A 12,799-nucleotide genomic window follows, 5' to 3' on the forward strand; every position below is an offset into this window, starting at 1 on the left:
CAGAGATGTTGGCATTTTCCTATTCTGACATATGGGTTGGTCTAGATTCTATAGGATATATTGATAAAACTAATCTAATCCTCACTTTCCACATGTATTAGGGCTCAGACTGAGATCGTAAGCCTTTGTGGTCAGGACGCAGGCTATGAGTCCATGATCATTGCACTTACACATCGTTCCGGATATTCTTCTTCCATAGACGTCCATCGTGTGTATAAATATCTCTACGTTGGGGGGGGTTTAAGGCCTCAGGTTGGGGGGCAGAAAGATTCAGATCTTCACAGGTGACAGTTTTTTGGGGGAATTTTTTTTGCCATTCTGTTTGTATACATGAGACCTGAGTGGGCAGACCTGACACGTATCTCCATGTCTCACCCCATCAAGGACCCATTCAGTGTAAATGAAAGAAGTTTCCGAGGATTTCCGGAAGCATAAAAGGTTCTGATCTCATTCGGGTCAAAGGGTACATCAGCAGAATTCATAATCCTGTCAATATGAAGATCCTACAAAGTCAATATGTCAGGTGCTAAAAGTGTCCGACAAATAATGTCTTATGAACACTGCAAGCTGCTGCAGAACCTCTTTTTGAAGTAAACCTGGCCATATGTATTAAGTCAGATCTAGATCAAATTTTCATTCTGCTGACTCCCTATCCATACATTATATGGACAGGCGGTCATCCAACCCAGATCAGCAGGTTCTGACAACATACCTTGTATGTACACGGTCTGCGGCTTCTAGGACGCTCCCTCATTATTCTATGCAGAACGGAAGAGATTCCAGTGAAGAAAAGTGGCGCCAGACGTCTACGGCCGCTTATCTCCACTGCTTATCAATAACCTGGCCGTGTAGATGGACAAGAAACATCACAAATCACACACTCCCCGAAGTTACTGCAATCAAACTGAGTTTTTATTCCTCACCAGAAATTTCTGAAAATTACACAAAGATAAAGCAAATGATCTCAGAATTAAATTAACACAAAATCGATTGGGTTTTTTACATGTCGCGTTCTCTCATGCTCCATAGCGCCCTCTGTCTGATCTGCTACATAACGCAGCCCACGACTGTCATCAGCCCTTCTCTATGAAGCCAGTAGAGGGACAGGTCATAGGAAATTCTAGATTAAAGTATGTGATTTCCTCTGTGTTATGGGGTAACTAACACTCACCCGGGGTAAATTTATGGGTAATAGTGATCGGAATCAATGCGGTGTGTGCCCGGGGAGGAGGGGAGACGATACATAGAGGCGCCTCCATTTAATAGACAAAGCAATGGTGGGGAGTGTTAGGGCTTCACCTGGGGAAAGGGTTTAAGGACAAACAAATATAGCGCCCCCAGGTGGCAGTAATGTGATGTGGGATGAACTAGCACCAGGAAGAGAGCCCCCCTCTAAGATGTACGCAACGGGACCCCTCATCCTTGCTTGGAAGCATGTGCAACATTCAGAGACAGAACTACAACTCCCAACATTGTGCACAGAAGGAAAAAAAAAAGTGACAAAAAAGGGAACAGAGGAGGAGCCCCAACTATTACCAAAACCGTTCTGCCCCCCAACCTCCAAATTCAGAAAGTTTGTATCCCAGAGTTGTCCTCTTCCTCTTTTCAAGCAAATGTCCATTGTCCTACAACCAAGCGCCGCAGTGTTTTTGTAGGACTTCTCCCTTTCACCCGCCAGTTTAACCACGTCATTGCCGCAGAGCACTTCGAAGCATATCTGCCATGGGGGTGGGGGGATGGTATTGCTATACCCTCGGCCATGACGTGGTCAAATCCAGTGACTTCGACAAGAATGCGTCATCCCGGAGGATCCCGTCAGTATACCTGTATATTTACAGCTCAATATATATATATATTTATAGAATTTTTCTCTTTATCTACTTATGTACATACACATATAGAAACTTTCTTCAAAAGTGTCTAAAAATGTGATTTGTCTGCATATAAAAAGAGAGGAGAAAGCGAGAGAATAAGCCCCAGCGGCTCACAAGTCATTTTCGGCCTCTCCTATGCCGGAACGGGGGCGTCAGATGCAGCACCATGAAGTCAGATATTATGGGGGAGTCCTGCTGTGTAGATATGTTCACGTGATCTAGTACACGCCTTACATGCGTGTACTATTGGTTTGTGCAAATAGTAGGACTTCTGGGGTTCTTCAGAGACTAGATCCTCATAAATGGCATCATGACACACACACAGGCCAGAATCCCAGAATGCAGTCCCATTGCTGGGAGTGTATGCTGGGGTAGAAGACAGGTAGCTGCACTTTTCTTACCTCTGCTACAGAGCAGACAAATGAATGAGAAATCTGTAAAATTATTGACATTATTACTATTCGATCCCCCCTGACGCTATGACATACAGATCCTGTCTGCACCTACATGACGCCTATATACATTTGTGCATTGATGCAACAATATATACACATTCATTCAGTAGACAAATCGCCTTTAAGTCTGTGGTCCCGAGAATCCACATAAGGTCCATCCACGTAAAAGGTATCTCTTGAGCCTCGCCCACAATGGTGGACAGCGATACATTCTGATAGTAATCTCTTAAGGTGATGGTAAAGCAGGGAGCAGGGTCTTTAAAAAGGTGAAGATTCAGGTATTTAATTTCAGCCACAATGTCCCGTCTCCACTTCTCTGTCCCCCGAGTCTATTTCAGACACAAGCAGAAGACAAGACGACTTTAAGACACACAACAGCTATCTCCATGGAAGCCCAGAAGGGTCACACGCCAGAGCTGGTCGGTCCGACTGCCCAGTGGTCAAATCCTATCTGCCTCCTCTGCTTTGTGGATCATGGGCAGAGCTGCTTCTACTAGTAGACTGGCATGTGGGGGGTTAATGCATCCTGCAATACAGAGAAAAAGATAAAAATCAATGTTTACAACGATAAAAATGCATTGCATGTGCAGCTCTCTATGGCTTCAGACTTTAGTCCTGCAGTCGCAGTCTCTCTGCCTTGCTCCATGCATTGTGAGGTTAGTGAGAAGCAACAACAGACTACAACAAGGTTTACTTGTAGTCTGTTACTATGGAAACACACAGACATGTACTGTAGCTGTAGACACTTTTGAAAAGGGACTTTTTTTTTCTAAAGTATTTTTACAAAGTTGCTCCGATTTCTATTTTGGATGATATGTTATAATAAGAAAGCATTAGTTCAATGGGAGCTGAATTTGCTGGACATTATACAGTGCACGCAGACAGCAGCTCCCATCAGCAAGATGTTTTGTTTTTTGCTCCTTTGTGCATATACTAGGATAATTTTTTTTTTTTTTTACCACAGCTCTTAGTTAATTTAGCTTTTTTTAATTAAAATGCTAATATATCAATAATGTCATAAATACAACATAGGACAGTGATGGCCCAACCTTTAGAGCTTGGTGTGTCATAGGTTAGCCATCACTGACATAGGAGCAAGTCCTTTCTCTTGGACTCACACCAATCCTGAGAACGGGGGTCTCACTGACCTATTTAATGGGTGCATCAAAAATAGCTGAGCAAGTAGCACCGTGAATTTGCCTTGCAGTGGGTAACAGAGGGAGTCCACTCTGAGCAGATTGTCCAATTTTGCATCGGAAAATGCTCTTTTAAAGAGGTGGTCTGCTCAAAGGCGTGCATCTTCCATACAGTATAATGGGGAAAATGGGTGTGTGTGTGTGTGTGTGTGTATTACCGTATAATATATATATATATATATATATATATATATATATATATATATATATATATATATATATATATATATATATATAGTTACCACTGAGCACCGGCATATGCTGAAACTAGAGATATCTTAGAGATTTGTGTTGGGCTTCGACTCATTCTAGTATGAGAATTACAATTAGCTTTATTCCATACACTCACTTCACTTCCAATATGGCTGGGTTGGTCTCCATAATCGCCACAATAATCCGGTCTATATAATCCTGTAATCGTAGGTTGATTTCCTCCTGCTTCTGAATAGCCTCCATCAGCTGCAAAAAGAGATGACACAATAAGATTCCTGTGGTTATACGTATGACCTGGAGACTCCACATGGGTATAAAATGTAAAAGCCAGCAAAGTCACTGCAGGATAACTGTACGGGGCTGGTCAGGGGCTGCTCAATTACCAACAGGGTTGTCCAGGATTAGAAAAGCAATGATCTAAACCTGGAAACAGCGCTACTGTGCTCCACTGGCTGCAATAGGAATTGCAGTTCAAAGACGCCCAAATAGATCACTTTACATATACACATAAAAATGTATTTATATTCCTAGTTTTTTCATACCTCATCCCTAGAAACACTGCTGATTTCCGCGGCCAGTGAGTCGGAGAAGGTGGTGGAGAAGAGGTTCTTGGCTCCCTGGATGCTGAGGTTAATGATTTGGCCGTTCAGTTCTTCATTCTGTTCCTTGAGGATTCGTTGCTCCTACACAATGAAAACCAAACAAATATATTTTGGGAACAATACCCCCCATCCCAGACGATATACACAATTCAATCTACCATTACAATAATTATTGTAAAAAAAATTCTTTATAGCGCTAGAAAATTCCACAGCACTTTACAAATCATGACAACATTGCATGTGTACAACCCCCCACACCGCAATGATAATCTATATCTATCTATATCTATCTATATATCTATAGATATATAGAAAGGGAAGTACACAGACATACAGTATGACTATGATGTAACAGCAGTACCTGTTTAAGTCTCCGGACTTCATGCTCTAGCTCGGCCTCCCTGGTGCGGCTGTTGTACTCCTGAAGGGCGGCGCTATTTCCCAGTCCCATTCGCTGTTCCATCTCAAGGCGCAATAGTTGTGTCTGTTCTAGTTCCCTTCTGAGCTCCTCTATTACCTGGTATTACAAGGAGAGAAGGGTATAAAATGAGCATTACCCTGGTCAATAGATTAGTTAGTGGGCATCATGGAAGGATTCCTCATTGAAAAAAGCCAGTAGACCGGTCAGTGGTAATCTAATATGGGCAAACCAATGTATGGACTAGAACCTAACAAAAAAAAAGAGTGAGATAGCAGCGGGCCCACACACAACCAGCAGGTGGCAGTGCACACAATCTACACCACATTATACTGGACATGGGGAGAGGTGGCTGGGACCATATTGTACATGGCAGTACACAGTCCAGTCACCCTTTCTGCTCTAGTTATACAATTTACAGAGTGTGAGACCCCCACCTGTCATATTTCCCACTTCTCTGCCAGGATTCAATGTACCAGCAATTTGCTAACCCACCCAAGTACTGGCTGCCAAAACCTACCCCAATACAACAAAGCTTCACTTTTACTAGATTTTCCGAGATAACTTTAAGTTCCCAATCCTCCCCTGGAATAATCCGTTTGCCAGATGCAGCTAACCATTGCCCATTTATGACCCTTTTGGGTTAGGGCTCTTTCACACTGGGTTGTATTTTCACCGATCAGTCAGTGGAAAAAACTATGAAGCATGTCCTATTGGATCACCTGCTGATGCAGATCACGGAAGGCAATAGAATCAAATAGTAAATTGAAGTAAAATAAAAAATTGATGAAACATCTCTTTTTTTTCACTGATGAGGCTGAAAAACTAAAATGTGATGTTTTCAAAGCAACTTTAAACCTTCAGCCGAAGCCGGGCACCAACGCCAATGTGAAAGAGCCCTCAATGTGGAGATAAGCGGCATCAGCCACATCTTGATGCTACTGGTTTCCATGTACTTTTCTGGGGAACATACACAGGATCAAACAAGCACACGCTGTGGGTAAGAGAAGGGGAAATGTCAGCTCAGTCTGTGACGCTGGCACGCGATGGTGGCTCTCACCTCTTGGCACCGCTCCTTCTCTAGCTGCTGTTTATGCATCTCCTTGCTCAGCTTTCCCCCCAGCTTGTTGTTCTGCTCCTGGTGATCTTTAAGCTGCTGCTGCAGTTCTTCCACTTCATCCAAAAGCTTCAGTTTCTCCTATGGACAATACAGACACCCGTCAGATATGAAGGTCTTTAAAGGGCTTTTCCCACAAAACAAGTCCACAAGATAGGGCCTAACTTGCTGATCGGTGGGGTCTCAGTGATAGGACCTCCACAGATCACAAAAACAGAGGTCTGATGTATCCCAGTCGGACCCATAATTCCTCCCAGAGATAACCGGAGCAGCTAGTCGCACATGGTCGGACTCAGTGCCCCATTCAGAGCGATGCTCAGCAATCTCGCCAGCTCCATAGAGATGAACACAAGTTGCAGAGGATGGAGTCCAACTTGTTTTGTGGGAAAACCCCTTTAACAGCATTAAATTATTTACTCCCTCTTAAACGTTTGCAAACTCCTCTGCCCCCACTACTTACCTCTTCCAGTCTCTGCGCCGTGGCTTTCGCACTGGGGAGCTGTGATCGGAGCTCTGTGTTCTCGCTCTCCAGCTCTTGGACTCTGCAGACCAAGAAAGATAATTAGCAGGTGGCCGAATCTGCAAACACATCTGGGCTGGAGATCTGAAGATATTGCTACAATCAGATCAAACCGAATTATGCACAATCTACATCCAAAACAGCCTTAACTCTGTCAAAAATGATTTCTTTTATTGCAATGTTATGCACTATGGACTGCCAGTATGTAAGCTGACGGACCCAGGATGAGTTTAGGATTTTAGTTTTCTTTTACAGGCAGAAACACTGAAATTTGATCCCAAAAAGGTAACAAGTGTTTGCAACATATTACATGGTTACACCAGTTAAGTCAAATAAGACTTTTTGAAAAGTTGCAAAAATTGTTGCACTCTCACTGAACTTTTAGGTGTGAAGAAGAAGGGCATATTTGTACATTTGGCTTTTGTCCGCTTTCTGTGTCCGTAGGTTGTGTGTTATATTACAGCTCAGGCCCTTTTACGTCAATGGAGGTAGGTGCACTACCGGACACAACCCATAAACGCGAGTGGCGCCGTTTCTGAAAATAAATCGGCCATTTTACTAATCCCTTTGAATCCAAAAAATCTCTTTGCCCATTGTATCATCCAAGCACTTTACCTCCCTCCAGCTGAGCATACTGCTTGTTTTCTGGTGCCCGTTTCCAGTCCCCCCTTAGTTTTTACCTGGCCTTCAGACTGCTCAACCGAAAGCTCCGATCACGTTCCATCTTTCGGATCTCATCTCTGTGTTTCCGCGTCTCTTCGCTCTGCACCTCGTCAGATTGGAGTTCCTGATCCTTCAGCTGCTCCTCAAGTGCATGCACCCTGCTCAGGAGAAGAAGAGAGTCAGGAGACGAGACAGCGGGTCAAATACGGGAGATGACTGATTAGGAAAGCGCCGGCTCCTTTGTTGATGAAGAGACTGCGCTGACCTGTGTAACAGCTGCAGATTCTCCTGTCTAAGGCGATTCTGCTGCTCCGCTGTCGTGGCGGCGTCTCTCTCCAGTTCGCTTACTCTCTGTTCCAGGTACAGAACCTGGAGGAGATAAAATGGTTAACGTTATCCCAAAATACGGCCTATGCTCTGAGGCACGGAAGCTACGGGATAAGGTTGAACTACCTTGTCTGTAAGATCGGTGTCATCGCAGGCCATGTGTGTGAGCGGCTGTTCTCCGGGGTCTTCTAGGAATCCGCTGTGATGGAGCCTCCTGGAGACACAAGACTGACATCAGTCGTACAATATGGAGATAACACACATACAAACACGGAGCGGTATGTTCTTATCTCCTGCCAGTTGCCATATTGTTTCTTATCTGTGCAGATTATCTCCACCAAAACCGCCATATGCCCAGGTCTTGCAGAGCGTTGCTCCACTTTTACCCCGTAACTAGTGACCAGCATTTATAACCCTATCCGCATCACTGCGCCGCCATGCGACTTGAACATCATTTGTAGTTTCACTCACCGCGCCTCCTTCCTGCTCGATGTCCTCTTGTCTGGGCTGTGGAGCAAACAAAAGACAAATAGGAATAAGTGAAAGTGGAAAGGAAAGTATGAAGAGGATGGGGAGGGAAGACCCCAATGATAAAAAGCCACACATGGAAATGGAAAACGGAAGCTCAAACGCTGATAGCATGCAGAGCCGGGAGCGGGACAGAGTCCTGTGCACCGCGGGGTTAATGCAGCAGCAGAGGAAATGGTGAGTGACAGGTGGAAGGGAAAATGCTGATACGGCAGATAGCTGCGGCTGGGAGAGGGTTAAGGAGCTCAGGATCTCTCTATTAGAAGAGCTGGGGTGATACTGGTTTCCTGCCCCAGGAAATAACAATGGAGAAGTATGTCCAACCACAGTGCGGCCCCCCACCCCCAGCTCTCCTGTACTATAAGTCCTTTACAATGCAAGAAACCCCCATGTAGCAGAGTATAGCGCCACCCACAGGCGACCTACCCCAACGAAGCACAAGTCTCTCTCATGCAATGTCACATGCACAGCGAGACCACTCAAGACTTTACATGGAGAGGTGCAACGGAGACTCTTTACAAGATTTGGGTGACTCACAAAACCAACATGGCTGCCGGTACAGCCCAAAATTTCAACTGTAGCTAAAACTCAATAGGAACCGCAACAGCAGCCATATTGGTGGTCACCCAGCTCTACCTGGCTCTGAGATGCTGGTTGAGGATCCAGGCCATAGTTTGGGGGACTAAAGAAGTAACAACCCCTTGGTTGTCATTAGGTGGTGTACTGTGCCCCTCACTCTATACCAAATGAAAAGCCAATGGAAGACGCACCCAGCACCTCGAATTACCCATGTGAATGGACTGGATCATAACAGTGGATCCTTGTATAAGAGTCTCCATCAATAGTAACACCTCCCCCCGTGCCTTGTAGGTAAGGGGCATGCAATGTCACCTGTCCATCTCAAGGTATCGGAGACGGGTGGACAGATCTTCCAAGCGGTTGATATGTTTGTGGCATTGGCTGCAGTACAGCCCCCCCAGGCCGGAGCAGGGTGGTGGTGCCAGAAGTTGGCGCTCTGACACAGGTGCACCACTAGGGGGGTTTAAAAAGTTATGCAAGTCATGAGGAACGCTCCTTATTACTGGCCGGACACATACAAATGGTTACTTATTACATCAGAGGTTTCTATTACTTCTATTTATTTACTAATTGGCACCAAGTCACATGGGTCAATGATCTGCCAATGACCGATCCAACCTGACCCCAAAGCAACCACTACACAAACTGTCATCAGTTATGTACATGGCAGATATTCAGGTTACGTATCTACCTTCAGACAATTTTGTTTATTTAGGATCTGTGTGCATCAACTAGATACCTCAGAGCTGCACTCACTATTCTGCTGCAGTCACTGTGTACGTACATACATGACATTACTTATCCTGTACTGATCCTGAGTTACATCCTGTATTATACTCCAGAGCTGCACTCACTATTCTGCTGCTGGTGCAGTCACTGTGTACATACATGACATTACTTATCCTGTACTGATCCTGAGTTACATCCTGTATTATACCCCAGAGCTGCACTCACTATTCTGCTGCTGGTGCAGTCACTGTGCACATACATGACATTACTTATCCTGTGCTGATCCTGAGTTACATCCTGTATTATACTTCAGAGCTGCACTCACTATTCTGCTGCTGGTGCATTCACTGTGTATATACATGACATTGCTTATCCTGTACTGATCCTGAGTTACATCCTGCATCCTACCCCAGAGCTGCACTCACTATTCTGCTGCTGGTGCAGTCACTGTGTACATACATGACATTACTTATCCTGTACTGATCCTGACTTACATCCTGTATTATACTTCAGAGCTGCACTCACTATTCTGCTGCTGGTGCATTCACTGTGTACATACATGACATTGCTTATCCTGTACTGATCCTGAGTTACATCCTGTATTATACTCCAGAGCTGCACTCACTATTCTGCTGCTGGTGCAGTCACTGTGTACATACATGACATTGCTTATCCTGTACTGATCCTGAGTTACATCCTGTATTATACCCCAGAGCTGCACTCACTATTCTGCTGCTGGTGCAGTCACTGTGTACATACATGACATTACTTATCCTGTACTGATCCTGAGTTACATCCTGTATTATACCCCAGAGCTGCACTCACTATTCTGCTGCTGGAGCAGTCACTGTGCACATACATGACATTACTTATCCTGTACTGATCCTGAGTTACATCCTGTATTATACCCCAGAGCTGCACTCACTATTCTGCTGCTGGGGCAGTCACTGTGCACATACATGACATTACTTATCCTGTACTGATCCTGAGTTACATCCTGTATTATACCCCAGAGCTGCACTCACTATTCTGCTGCTGGAGCAGTCACTGTGCACATACATGACACTACTTATCCTGTACTGATCCTGAGTTACATCCTGTATTATACCCCAGAGCTGCACTCACTATTCTGCTGCTGGAGCAGTCACTGTGCACATACATGACATTACTTATCCTGTACTGATCCTGAGTTACATCCTGTATTATACCCCAGAGCTGCACTCACTATTCTGCTGCTGGAGCAGTCACTGTGCACATACATGACATTACTTATCCTGTACTGATCCTGAGTTACATCCTGTAAATCTTTTATTTTATATATAAAAATGAAAAACAATAAACATAAATCAAGCCATAACTTCTGGCAAAACAAAACAATAATAATAACAAAACAATAATACAAACTAAAAGAGTCTTACGAAAATCTCCTGGCCCAGCCACACACACACCACACAATCAGCATTATAAAACAAAACCTTCACCCAATCCCATCACCTAATATTTTTTTTTTTTTTTTTTTTTTATATATATAAATTTTTATAATTTTTTTTTTTTTTTTTTTTTTTTTTCCCCATAAATAACTAAAGAATGCACAGCAAAAAAAAAAGACAAACAGGAAATAAAAACATTAAATATTAAATATAACTAACTAAATCCCACGCCCATCACCCTCCCACCCAGACACTGGTCTAACGTCCAAAGTTCGCGCTATATAGTCCAGACCAGTGCCCAGGATCATAAAGTCCAAGTCCCGTCCACCCCCCTCCCAACCTAACACCCTAACACCAACACCCCAAAACCAACCACCTATATACACATTAACTATAACTACATATAACACAAGATACAAACACATTAAACATACCAACATAACAAATCCAAACCACATAAAGCCCAGGTTCGGCGCCTGCAAGCCCCTACATCTCTATAACCTCAGATACAAAACAAAAATCTACAGTGTCAGCTTCAGCCCAACACCAGGAGAGGAGATGACAGACTAAGGGACACTAAAGGAGAACCCCCTCCAAAGGAGATAGGCCCTCCCCGTGCCCCGCCTCTCATACTCCAGAGAGCGCACCTTCACCAGGTCACCCAGAATGTTCCTAACCACCTCATCCACCGGGAGGATTTTACGCTGCGTCGATACTAAACACCGTGCGTTCCACGTGTGGTACCTGACCACTAGACTGACTAGGAATAACGTGCAGCGGTCCCGGCCACCCAGGCCTCTGAATGCTCCATAGGCCCACTCCGCATAGGAGAGACCGGCCAACCCGGGCCAATGGATGGAAGCGCCCACCCGGTTGTACACCTCTGTGTTAAAGGGGCACTGAAGCAGGAAGTGGTCCATGCTCTCCAGCAGGCCACCGCACTCCTCCCGGGGACAACCCCTTTCCTCAGAGCTCCTACACTTCAGATTGTCCCTCACACACAGCTTTCCATGGAAGCAGCGCCAAGTCAAGTCCCAAAACTTCAAGGGGATCCTGATGGAATTCAAAAGACCTAAACCCACCCCCAGATCCCGACTTGGGCAATCCCTGAGGGCCAGAGGCTTCTGGAAATGGGTCAACAGAACCCTTTTGTCAAGGAGTTTCCTCGACATGGTCCTGATCTCCCACATTCCCAGACCCCACCGGCGAATCACCTTCAGAACCGGGGTAGCGTAAGCCGGAAGATGCCCATGCGGTGTACGGAGATCCTTCACTTGTCCTCCTGTCTCCCATTCCTGGAAGAAAGGCCGAAACCATCCCCTGCAGGAGCATACCCACGGAGGAGCCCTCTCTTTCCAGAGGTTTGCTACATTGATCTTAAGAAAGGTATTCACTAGGAACACCACAGGGTTGACCATACACAACCCTCCTTGTCTCCTCGTGCGGTAAGTAACCTCCCTCTTGATTAGGTTCAGCCTATTCCCCCATAACAGCTGGAAGAACAGACTGTACACCCGAGTCCAGAGGGGTTCCGGCAACATGCACACACTGCCCAGATATATCAGCAATGGGAGCAGGTAAGTTTTAATCAAGTTCACCCTTTCCCTGAGGGTCAAAGACCAACCCTTCCACTGGTCCACCCTCTGAGCGGCAATCTTAAGCCTGCCATCCCAGTTTTGCATGGGGTAATCCCCCTGGCCAAATTCGATGCCGAGAACTTTGGCAGAGTCTTGGGGCCCTGGAAGAGTGTCCGGGAGATCAAAGCCTGGATCCCCCTCTCCCAGCCAGAGACTCTCACACTTATCCCGGTTGATCTTGGACCCAGAAGCCTCTGAGTAGCGGTCAACCTCTGACATCACCCATTGCGCCTCCCCTCTCGAGGACACAAAAACGGTGACATCATCGGCATAAGCTACCACCCTTAGAGTGGCTTCCGGTGCCGCCTGGTCCATCCCGACTCCCACCAACGGCCCACGATCAACCCTCCTAAGGAATGGGTCAATCGCGAACACGTATAAAAGTGGGCTCAGAGGACAACCCTGGCGAACACCAGACCCGACCTCAAAAGAGCGGCCAATCCAACCATTCACAAGCGGGAAACTCTCTGCCCCTGCGTACAAAACCTTTAGCCAATTGACAAACTCCCCC

At 45.5% G+C, this 12,799-nt stretch overlaps 1 protein-coding gene across 2 annotated transcripts in view; it reads right to left on the minus strand.

The window, feature by feature from the left end:
- Positions 1–890: 890 nt before the first annotated feature.
- RAB11FIP3 (RAB11 family interacting protein 3) overlaps positions 891–12,799 on the minus strand; it is a 46,823-nt gene continuing 34,914 nt past the window's right edge. The window contains exons 6-16 of one of the 2 annotated variants that reach the window (XM_072120114.1): positions 8,805–8,945; positions 7,857–7,892; positions 7,512–7,599; positions 7,324–7,427; positions 7,076–7,216; positions 6,336–6,417; positions 5,819–5,956; positions 4,702–4,857; positions 4,281–4,421; positions 3,875–3,984; positions 891–2,855 (exon numbers count right to left, since the gene is read on the minus strand). In XM_072120114.1, coding sequence (XP_071976215.1) covers positions 2,846–2,855; positions 3,875–3,984; positions 4,281–4,421; positions 4,702–4,857; positions 5,819–5,956; positions 6,336–6,417; positions 7,076–7,216; positions 7,324–7,427; positions 7,512–7,599; positions 7,857–7,892; positions 8,805–8,945 — 1,147 coding nt within the window. In that variant the 3' untranslated portion in view covers positions 891–2,845. The remainder of the gene's footprint in view (positions 2,856–3,874; positions 3,985–4,280; positions 4,422–4,701; positions 4,858–5,818; positions 5,957–6,335; positions 6,418–7,075; positions 7,217–7,323; positions 7,428–7,511; positions 7,600–7,856; positions 7,893–8,804; positions 8,946–12,799) is intronic. The other variant, XM_072120115.1, reaches the window with a different exon arrangement.

This window comes from Engystomops pustulosus, chromosome 8 (assembly GCF_040894005.1).
Source record: "Engystomops pustulosus chromosome 8, aEngPut4.maternal, whole genome shotgun sequence".
Classification (NCBI taxonomy): Eukaryota; Metazoa; Chordata; class Amphibia; order Anura; family Leptodactylidae; genus Engystomops; species Engystomops pustulosus.